The sequence below is a fragment of the Cydia fagiglandana genome, chromosome 12, assembly GCF_963556715.1.
Source record: "Cydia fagiglandana chromosome 12, ilCydFagi1.1, whole genome shotgun sequence".
NCBI classification, from domain to species: domain Eukaryota; kingdom Metazoa; phylum Arthropoda; class Insecta; order Lepidoptera; family Tortricidae; genus Cydia; species Cydia fagiglandana.
The window spans coordinates 10,405,363-10,417,390 of record NC_085943.1 but is presented as its reverse complement, the minus strand read 5'-3'; the positions used below and the strand labels follow the sequence as shown (position 1 = coordinate 10,417,390).

The 12,028-nt window shown below is 36.6% G+C and overlaps 1 protein-coding gene across 2 annotated transcripts in view; it reads left to right on the top strand.

Annotated features, from left to right (window-relative positions):
- LOC134669553 (furin-like protease 1) overlaps positions 1 to 12,028 on the top strand; it is a 352,565-nt gene that overhangs the window by 279,419 nt on the left and 61,118 nt on the right. For both annotated transcript variants that reach the window (XM_063527160.1, XM_063527159.1), the window contains exons 3-5: positions 5,064 to 5,238; positions 5,951 to 6,099; positions 10,614 to 10,742. In XM_063527160.1, the coding sequence (XP_063383230.1) occupies positions 5,064 to 5,238; positions 5,951 to 6,099; positions 10,614 to 10,742 (453 nt within the window). The remainder of the gene's footprint in view (positions 1 to 5,063; positions 5,239 to 5,950; positions 6,100 to 10,613; positions 10,743 to 12,028) is intronic.

The following is a 12,028-nucleotide window of genomic DNA, read 5'->3' as shown; positions in this document are numbered from 1 at the left end:
CGTACTAAATTAACATTATTATTATTGAGCGCTTATGAAAAGACTTAAAGAATAAATCTAAACAATTACTATTAGGAAATATATTAATGTGTTATTTCAAGCCTTTCAGAGATTGCATATAAGTCCTTGAAAAAATTCAGCCCGTGCCGCCATGGCCCGGGTAGCCGAGGGGTCTAGGCATCTGCCGCGAATGCAAAGGACGCTGGTTCGATTCCAGGCCTAGGCAACTAGAGACTTGCTCATTTATTTTCTCGTATATGATATTTATTTCAGTTTCTGCATAATTATCTGCGTATTCATTTAAAAAAACTCATAAATTTATTCCAAAAAACCTACTAGATATTGCACCAAAAACGCAATATTTGATACTCTTCTGAACCTGACTCGACACACGTCAATGACCCTTTTCTGCCCGCACTGCGCTCCACTCGTTGCAACATGAATATTCCTTTAATTAACGTACACTTTCAACATTCACCTTTACCTATACTCCAATATTCACCTTTATATTAACAAGTGCAAGCAATTAAAAGGGTAGAATGCAGATAATTTATATTGCTCTAATTGGAAAGTCATTGAACGAAAATTTTTGCTCGAATTTGGTAATTATTAAGTACCTACTACACTTACGTATATTTGCATGTTCTAGGAACAGTTTATGAGTTATGTTGTGAGACCTATAGAACACGTGACATGTCCAAAGAGACAATAATTAACTTGTGATATTTCATTGTGTTACAGCCATATTCGAACTTTAAGATACGTCAAATAATAGATATGGAAACGATATGGATCGGATATATCAGTGTCAAACAAGTGTCAAATGTGAGGTTTCTACAAACAAAAACGTCACTTTTGACACTTGTTTGACACTGAATATGGCTGCTAATAACATCATTGTCTTAGTACACGTAGGGCTATTTTGAGCCAAGCTACATTATGAGCTCTTTTATAATGCTCGGAAAAATCCTACACTCTAAAAAATGAAGACCAACTAAGAGCAGTTTTCTCTTCGTTGACGTTAAGTTAATTACAACAATAACGATCTTATATAAATCAAAGAAAGCTGATTACTTAAAACAATAAGTGTATCTGTGATTGAACTAATAAAGTAGGTATGTTATTAATCCTAACAATTGTATACTTTGCATCTATTATTAACTTGTTGGCATAATTATGTAACGTAGGTTAATTCAATCCTTAACAATTTAATTAAAACAGATAAATATGTTAATAGTTATGAACATTTTAATAGTTTATTTGATTATTTTGTCTTTGTTGATTTACATAAGATTTGCTAGTTGAATCAACTAAACATATAATTTATTTAGAACAACGAAGATAAAACACTCAATCCCATTATGATCAAGTTATTGTATTGATTACGAAACTAATATTCCATTCTACTAAGAATTATTTGTTAAATCGATTTTCTTAATAATTAAATTAAATAATCGGTTAATCCGATCAATCAAGAGCTGTACACCCGCTCTCCGCCCCGCCCGCGCCCCTCTCGTGGCGCGTGCGACCGAGCAGTCAGTCTCTGTAGCACGCAGTTGCGTTAAGCTCATTCAATTACCTATTCCTCTGGAAAAACCTGGTGTGTACAAAGTTGATTGCAGTTGTGGTAGTTCGTACAGTGGGCATACCAAACGCACTATTGCCTGCAGAATTAAAGACCACATCGCTGCGGTCAAGAACAACGACGCTCACAAGTCAGCTATTGCTCAGTGTCACCTTGAGTCGAGTATAAGTCACTGGATCGAGCTGCATAGTCCCAAGGTCATTTCGACAGCACGCCACTATATACCAAGATTGGTAAGAGAAGCCTTAATTCACAAATACAACAATTTTAATCGTGAAGATGGGTTTTTAAACTGTTAAATGTGTGGAATATTGTGATTTGTTTGACTAAAAAACAACCAGTGACATCCGAATCAAACTCGCGTAGTGACACTGTGAGTGTAGTGTGCTTGGATAGACCAACAAGTGTGAACGTGATTGGACCAACGAGTGTTAACCCCTCGTATGCTTAGACACGGATCCGTGCGCGTGAATTTAAATGCAAAACGTTTACTTTCAAAATGATTAAATGAATAAATAACATCTTATTATAATATTTTTTTGTTTTATTCATTTACCCCCTTTTTATAAAACTACGGGCTTGATTTAGTTTAATTATGTTTTATCCCTTTCTTTGTTGTAATATTTTATTCACTACTTATTCGTTTAAATTTTATAAATTTTCTTTGTGCTAGTTTTTATACGCGCCGTGCTGAATAAATGCTGGTCCTCGTACTCGCATTATACTCAAGGCATTAGTCTTAAATACTAAGTAGGTAATACAGATTACAGATTTATTTCAGATCTTTTTGAGGATCGGCCTAGGCCGATATGGCTTCACATTTCACAAGCACGCCTCCTCCCGTGTTTGTAAAGCTAAACCGGTCTAAGCCGATCGCCAAAAAGATCTGAAATAAATGTATAATGTATATTTTAGTATTTAAGACTAATTCCTTGAGAATAATAACGAGGACCACCAGCATTATTCAGCACGGCGCGTATAAAAACTAGAGATGTGAAAGAAATGTTTTAGTAAATGCGACAAAGTAAGTCATAGTACAATTGAACAAGAATGGTATTGTACTAAACAAGCTTCATAGTTGAAATGATTAAACAATTAAGATTCAAATTGAACAATATCTTAGTTCAGGCTAATAAGATGCATAAGTCGATGTAATCATGTTCTTAGTTGAACTTATTTAGGTAAAATAGTTAATACAGTAATTCTTCATGTTAACATTGATTTACATCTTAGTTGAAATGATTAAACAATTAAGATTCAAATTGACCAATATCTTAGTTCAGGCTAATACGCCATAAGTTGGTGTAATCATGTTCTTAGTTGAACTTATTTGGGTCAAATAGTTAATACAGTAATTCTTCATGTTAACATTGATTTACATCTTAGTTAAACTAACTTGTTTGTTTTCATTATCAAGCCCTTAGTTGATCTTACTAGGATCAATTAGTTAGCATAATTATTTTTCGTGTAAATATTGAACAAGATCTTAATTGGTTCAGTTACCTAACAATAGTAATAGCAATCAGAATTACCTTGTTTGATGTGTTTAAGTTCTTGTTAGGCTCGTATGGAATCAAGATGCTTGATTACGGCCATCAAGATATTGATAGGGCCAACCAAATTTTTTTTAGAGTGTAAGGGTCTTTTTCTGTGTATTTTAACCATATATACCTAAGTATAATATCAAATGTTAGGTATATAAAGTACCATTTGCCCTATAGTATTGGGGAAAATGCCTATGGGGTCTATGGCGTTTAGTATAGTCAGATTTTTTGAAAAAGATATAGCAAAGTTTATCTAAGCTCACAAAATCGGTTCGGATCCATTGTTCGTAAATGCACTACGAGTTTTGTCAAAACCAAAACAAATTAAGATGGATGATGAATCTAATGCCGCATATAAATAAGAATTATGGTTCCAATTATACGATTGGAACCATTAAGATCAAAGCGCCATTACACCTGATTTACATTAAGATTGCCGAGTCACACCTTCAATCACTAAATTGGCTTGATCTTGATGGCCGAAGCGCGAATTACAGAAACGAAAGTCGTTGCCACGCGATGTCACGACGACTGTTAGCGTAAATTACTTTTTCATTTCCCTGTTTCATGACCACTGAGTTTATGTTCCATTTTTGGTTAGTGCTGCGTTTACATGAGATTTAATACTAAATAAGAGACGCTTTCCACATAGATTTCGTACATTAACCCGCCTGTTGCTATCTCTATTGCACGCGCACATTGCTGTCGAGCTCGCACTGACATTTAACAACAGGCATCATGGGCGGTACAGCACTATAATTATGCGCGTACAATAGAGATAGCGCATAACTCCTTATGACCCTCCGGTCAATGTACGGAAATCTATGTGGAAAGCGACGTTCTTTAGTTAGTTTCTTTAGCTGTAACCTGTAATTAAATAGATACAGACCAAAACAACTATGTATGGCATTTACAATGACAAAGTGTGCAAAAATATGACTATTATTTTAACACTCTGTTTTATCCAATTCGGTGCACGGTTAGCTTAAACGCATGTGCTATATGCATATGTAATGATGCAATAATAGTAAATTGTGCATAAATGTTAAGTCCCAGTGAATTCTAGTAGTATGAACATAGTTATGTCAACGAAGTATTAGGAATTCATTGCAAAGATCTGCATTAAAAGAAGTATAGTCTAACTAATGTTATCCCGGCAGTACATATATATATAAAGTCATTTAATGTAGCGATCAATATTAAAAGAAGTGATTCTAGAAACTTCAATTTACTCTCTTTAAATAGTCTTGTAGGTACTTATAAAAAAGCTCAAGTTCTAAAGATACATACTAAACAAGTGTAAAGCTAGCATTATGTTCCAGTGTTGTTTTAATGCTGCTCGGTTCGACCGTTTAACTTATTGTTGTGCAACACAGCGAAGATTAGCTTGCACCGAAATGTTTTTGTTAGATAGGTACCGTATTTATCTCCGGTTGTTTTTTTAACTTTAGTTACCTATTGTTTTTTCTGTTGCCATAGATCTTACGTGAAACAAATGCACAACATTTTAATTCCGGCCTATTTGGTCAATTTTACCCACAACCTAAAAATCAGGTTGCATTTAGGGTTGTGCAACTTTGTGATTTTTGGGTCCTATTTGGTCAATTTAACGCACAACCCAAAAATCAGGTTGCACAATCTTAAGGGCCGGTTGCACCAAACCGTTTGTCACCGTTATAGCGTTCGCAGAATTTTGTTGTATGGAAAGTTTCGTAGTTCTCTGCCGCTTGACGTTGATTAGTCTGTCAATTGTGGTTGGTGCAACTGGCGCTAAGTCTCCTAAAGAGAAGGGAACTAGAGGGACAGCTTTCGTTTTTCGCAGCTGGGTCCGTGTACGCGTAGCCTTCTGTCTCTTTTCCTGGGCTACTTAGTTTGTACATAACGACGTACTTTTAAAAAACTGTGAGTAAAAGTCGTCTTTTATTTTGTTGCAGATTTTCGACAACCACTACCACTTCCACCACCACTCGGTGGCCAAGCGGTCGCTGTTGCCGTCGCATGACCACCACGGCCGCCTCGAGGGAGACACGCGGGTGCGCTGGGCGCGACAGCAGAAAGTATTGTCGCGGAAGAAGCGGGACTTTATAGTGTTCAACACCTCTTCTACAGGTAAGATTTTTATTGTAAGATGAAAGACAATTGCTGCGGAAAAGCCTTTTCTAAAGGTACCGCTCTGCAGGGCTAAGATGGTCGCCATTTTATCATATGTCACTCGGTGGCCAAGCGGTCGCTGTCGCCGTCGCATGATCACCACGGGCGCCTCGAGGGAGACACGAGGGTGCGCTGGGCGCGACAGCAGAAAGCATTGTCGCGGAAGAAACGGGACTTTATAGTCTGTAACACCTCTTCCACAGGTAAGATTATCGTAAAACGAAAGACGATTGCTGCGGAAAAGCCTCTTCTAAAGGTAGCGTTCTAATTTAGACTACACAAATCCGGGCAGCAACATCGAATTTGACATTTGCGGCAGCAATGTCGCGGCACTTTATTCTGGTGTAGTCTGAATCCGAACGGTAGTCTTTAGTAGGTATCTCCATCATGCGTAATTCGAAATAGGTACTCGCGCGGAAAATTCTAGCGGCCGCGAGGACCTGAATACTGATTTTATTTGAAATTGACAGCTTTTTTCATTCAGTGCACAAAGTAATTTTAACACAATTGACTAAATGTTCTAGATATATGTATTCGCTAAATATCTATTTAAGCAACACTACTTCAAAACTGCTCAAGTATTTGTTAACTTAACGTATGTCCTTTCTTATCCTCGTCAAAAGCTCATAAGTCTAGAATAATATTTTGTAACCAAAATCTTTTTTTACAGTCGGGACGTACGTCCCATCGCCGTCAGCGGCGACGAAGAGAGAAGCAGGGAACAAAAGAGAGATACCAGCGAGAGTGAAGGGTCGGCCGAGAGCCGCCGACTCCAAGTTTCAACTCAACGACCCCAAATGGCCACACATGTGGTATCTAGTAAGTAAAACTGACAACTAATAGTAATATTGGATGACATCAACAAATGATTCTGTTTAGTTAAACAGTGTCATAAACAAAAAAATACGAGGTAGTATGGATTTTCAACATTGTCACGCGTATTCGGGAAACGAGATAATCACAAGATCAGAGACGATAAAGAGATCAACTAGATTTACATTAGATATCGACTAGATGTGACTTGGATATCTAAGTCATAACTTGTCGAAATCGTTCAAGGGGACCTCCAGAATCGCGGAAACGTCAAATTTGACGTATCTATCTTACAAATATCTTTAAATTATCCATATCGTAACTTGTTGAGATCTAGCAGAGATCTATTTCATTTCCCGAATCGAGCCGTGTGTCTATAGACAATTAAATGTTGCATATTTAATAACTTCATGTTATATAATTTTATCGCTATCACTAAAATTAGAGGCATTCCACTAACATGATGTAGGTACACGTGCGTACGATGCTAGCAATGCATATCGCCAGCTGGTATTAATCGCCCCTATTTACGACATAACCTCGTTAACGTTCGTTACATGCTGAAAAAAAGAAAACCTCAAATTCGAATTTCTAAAATGGGCCTGCGAAAAATATATTTCGCAATTTTGGCAAAACGAAATGATAACGCACGGTGCGTTGCGGCGAAAAATCCGCGGGCTGATTGATTGTTTGATATCCACGTTTTGATGTACAATCGGCACAAATCTAAGTACCTACATTTTTAACCGTATCCCATTGAAATAAAGTTTAATATATGTAAAGTGTGTGACCAAACATGCCGCAATCAGAATGAAATGTGGTGGTTAGCAGAGTGTGGGGTTGCAGAATTATGTGTTTTAATCCCGAACAACAGTGTTTTTGTGACTTGTGGTTTTGTAAATTTCGAATAGAATAATGTTAATGTGTAATGTAGACAAACACAAAACACGGATTATGCAAACATGAATTATTTATTGTGGCATATCTTTACACAGTAATTTGTCATATTTACTTTGGTATGTAGTATAAGATGACAAAAACGAGGATGACACAAAAAAACAGTCATCTTCATGAACAATTCATAAGGAATATTTGTCACTAAATGTCAAGATATATCTGTGGCCCTAGTGAAAAAGGGTACAAGTCTCGCGCAGCTTAGGTGTAAAAGGGCATAAGTGTTACTTGGAACTTACGTCCTTTTACAACTGCGCTGTCCGATACTTGTACCCTTATTCACTAGGGCCACAGATATTTTCTTACTACGTGCTCCACTTTTACAGAGTATCCTTTATAAAGTAATGTTCCTTTTTCCAAAAAAAATATTCTGATGACTAAACCTAAATATTTTGATGCCTGTAAGATCGTTAAAGACGTGGAAGAAACAATTAGTTATTGAGGATGAAAAAAAAGTATGAATACTATAAATTTCCACAAACGCAACGTAAAAAATATAAAATGACATAAAAATCGGTATTCTTTGTTAATTCCGAAGTAAATATCTAACAAATGCAATTTAAAAACCCGAGCTAAATTTGCCAGCAATAAGAGCCAAGTTTGCGGCTCTGTCAATATTAATAGAAGAACATAAGAAGAAAATTTAACTTCATTCTCAAGTCGTTAAAGAAACACATTGAGTTATTTTCGGCTTCAACTCGTAATAGTATACTTTTTAATAATTGTTTTGATTTCACTGGAGCAAAACGAATCCTTAAGAGCCAACAGGAGTGGTCATTTCTCCATACAAACGTACTCGACTGTTTCCTCTGTGGGTTTTGATGTTAGAGCAATGATTTTTTCAACACAGATTAAATATTAATATCTGTGTCGGACCGTTTTGCTTTTTTTGATATTTTTATTTTTGTTTTTTAAGGCGCTAGAGGCTAGAGCCCTTCAAAAATGGCCAAAATGGCCTCATTGACTATGCCGCAATGAGAGGCATAGTATTCAAAACTGATATCAATTAGCCAAAAAAGCAAAATAGTCCGACACGGATAATTTTATAATCATTTAGATTTTCAAATTTGATTACGACTGGTTAAGTTTTGGAGGAGGAAACAGTCGAGTACGAAACCTCGATCTTTGAGATTTTTACGCAGGATTTTTCGCCTAGTTTTAGGAGCCGCTTCCGTTAGCGAGACGGGTATACCTGAAATATTTAAAACTCAGCTCCTGTTTCGTCATAAGTCAATTACGTTGTCGCGTCAACCCATTTGTTCCCTTTCTGTCTGCTTGTAAAGCGCTCGCTGGGTTTTAGGACTTTGACATAATTTTTATTTCTAAGAGGCTTCTAAAAGTGGATTTAAATGGTAATGTAGTCTACGAGTCACTGAAAAGTAACGAATGAATAATAAAATTGTGTAATAAAAAGATGTAAAAAATAACTCGGCGTTTCTTTGAAAGTCACTTTCAAAGAAAAGCTGATGTGTTAAGGCAAAATTAATTAACTTTCCTTGATAGAAAAATCGCAATTTTAATAAAAGTGTATTACAGTGTACCATTTCATTAATAGATTAAGGGATCTGATTTATCTCACTGATGACCAGAGAGCTGGCCACTATTTCGCCCAGCGTATTAGCATCGCTATACAGCGGGGAAATACGGCCAGCCTTCTGGGCACCTTGCCCGTTGACGGCGATCTGGGGCAATTTTTTTATCTATAGTTTTGTAAGTTTTATGATGTTTGTTTATTTATTTATTTGTTTTTATCAATAAAGAATCTCACTGATATAATTTAATCTAAACAGCCTGTTGGTATTAGTACTTTAAATATTTTCTATAACTTTAGAAACGTTCCAAACTCTTATATTATTAAACTTACTCTCTGCTTAATTTATGTGTTATTTGTCACATAAATTAAACGCTGAGTTGCGGAGAATTTGTGTTTTATAATATATGTTGTTTGTGCTATGTAATTATGTACGTGTCATCGCGGCTTGTGGTGGCCTGTAATAAATAGTTCCTCTACAGGCCAATATTGTAACCTCTACCTATACCTACCTACAATAGATTTTTAAATATCTATTATTTTATAATACCTACCATAGACCTAGGATTCGCTTGCGCTTGACAGACAGCTTAAGTGTGCGAAAGGGAAGCCATCACGTATATGAACATCCCATAAGTGCGAAAGAGTCAGACTACCAATGAGAAAACGTAACCACTTTTGAGTTTGACGACGGCCGCGGACGGCCAAGAGCGTATCACGGTAATTTTCAAATTGAAAAATATACACGGATTAGGACGAAAAGTATTAAATAAAGTAATTCAGTGAAGATGGTGTCTTGTAGTGTGCCGGATTGCAGTGTCACAGGGCCAAATAATCCAAGCAAATACTCATTTCAGAGGATTTATGATATTCCGAGCGAAATTTTCATAGCGATATTTTGTCAAATTAACAGCGTAAAAAGTGCAAGAAGCCGATTTATACAGTTCATTATAAGTTTTTCTTCCGTTCCGTGCTAATATTTTATCATATTAGTCAATAATTTAGAATATTTTGTGTAAAAACATAAACTGTTAGTTTACGCTAGGGCTTGACAAAATGTTCATATGACAGTATCGATAACTTGTCGGTATATTAATAGCTATGTAATTATTTCTTCACAAGACATCATTAAGATATTATCTTTTATAACCGACTTCAAATAATAACAATTGTTATACTTTTTTGAAGGTGTTCATGTTTAGCGTGTCATGATAACTTCACTTTCCAACACAGTAAGAGTTACATTAAGATAAGTCTGCAACGATTTTTATGGCAAACGCAGTGCAAGTGTTATTTATACGTCATAATGTCATAGAATTTTAGTGTTTAAAATAACACATTTGAAAAAGTAGTCGATAAAGCAATCAAACATCGACAGATTATTAATATGTTGTAACATGACATCACTATTTTTGATCTCACATAGACAATTTACGCACACACTTGCATTTCATTTTTGGTCACACTTTTGAAGATTGAGAGTTGTTCTTTGTCATATAATTCTTTGATACCTACCGACTAGGTAAATACAAAAATGTCACAAACAAAATTAAATGTTTGACAACAGGAGGTCAAGAATCATCCTGATGATAGTGTCTAGATTAAACTTATGTTGTTTTTCTTGTTCGCTAGACGGTTTCTGTGCTCGGAGCAATCATAAAATCGGGCGTGTGTGAAAACTCAATGATACATTGTACAATACAATACACTCTTACTTGTACAATACAATACTGTTTATTGCACAGTATTGCACGCCTCACATAGTACTGCCCCTGTCGATTATGTTTTACTACCATTCCCTAGAAAACGCGTCCAAAACCACTACCACCAGTTTTAACATTGACAGATACGCTCGCGTCTAAATAACTTACTTTCTATGCATCTCGCTCGTACTCGCACATTAGTGCAAGCGAGATGTATAGAAAGTAATTTACGTAGACGCGAGCATATCTGTCTATGTCAAAACTGGTGGTAGCTGTATAAGTAAATTTCTGAAATCTTAAAAATAATGACATTGTATGTAATTTATTTTTAGAACCGAGGCGGCGGTCTCGACATGAACGTGATCCCCGCGTGGCGGGAAGGAATCACGGGCCGCGGCGTCGTAGTCACCATCCTGGACGACGGGCTGGAGACCGACCATCCGGACTTAATCAACAATTATGTAAGTACCTGAACCATATCCAAGTGTCTTCTTCTCAGCTACCTGTTGAGTTCCGTTCCATTTTCGTATGTAACGCAACCATGGTTTCCTTTGACCACCACAATTCCTTTTTGCAGCATAATTTCCTGAGTCTGAGAGTCAGCGTCTTTACTTCTTTTTGGTATTGTCCTTTGTCACATGATTTAAAACTTTCCTTCTTCGATGTTACCTATTATGACATTGATAACGGCGAAATAAGGTGACCAGAAATTTTTCCATGCCGCTTCATTATCGTTATCGCTTTCAATAGATTTCTGCACGGATATGATGGTCGTTCTTGTCTACATGACAGCGTGATAAAACGGTATACGTCACTTCCATCCCGCGGTGTTAAAAAGTGACTTGTCGATCTTATCACGTGTATAAAGCCATCCATAATACGCCTGCTGCTGCTCCCTTATACTCATTTTTCCATTGGCGCCAGTAATACATTTCAAGTACCTCTAAAACCCTGCAGCAATTGGACAGGATTCAAATTCATCGTTACGGACTTACGTTCTTTTCCTACAACATCAAAATGTCAGAAGCGGGGCAAAAAGATTAAGAGTGCTGTTCAGAATATATTCCAAATTCCAACCATGTATCGTTAATGAGCCGAGTTTTCATCTGGAGATGTCAAATGTAATGTCATTACCATTTTCCATAAATTGTGAGAGTGTTTCGAGCGCGAAATAAGCAATTCATTTCCACATCACACGATCCGCCATTGTTATGCATTATGTGTACCCCGCCTTATCCCTTTTCTTAAATGGGTCATTCTACTTTACTTTAGTCCTTTTTCTTTTGCGGAAAATAATGATACGCATTGAACTGGTGACAAAAGTTGTGTTTAGAAATAGAACTTTATCACACAGATTATAATCGTAATAATCTGATGATGCAGTGGATAATAATATTTTTACCGGAGCTGTTCCGACTTGCATATTTTGTTACTCGAAAAAAGTGAACAAAATTACCTTTTGCTCAGTATGCGATGTACGCAGTGAGGCAAAATTATTTATGAGTTTTTAAAGTACCTGGGTGCGTAGCCAACATGCCAATCGTTTACGCTCCGCAACGAAACGTAGCTGTCACTGTCGCACTATAAAATATATGGAAGCGTTTCGTTATCGTAGCGTAAACGATTGGCACCTTGTCTAGGCACCCTGGTATTTTCTGGCGACACAGCGTTTGGTCTACATTTTAAGCACCATTGTACGACAAACGAAAGTGGGACACATGGTTTTAACCGACATTTGCAGACAAAG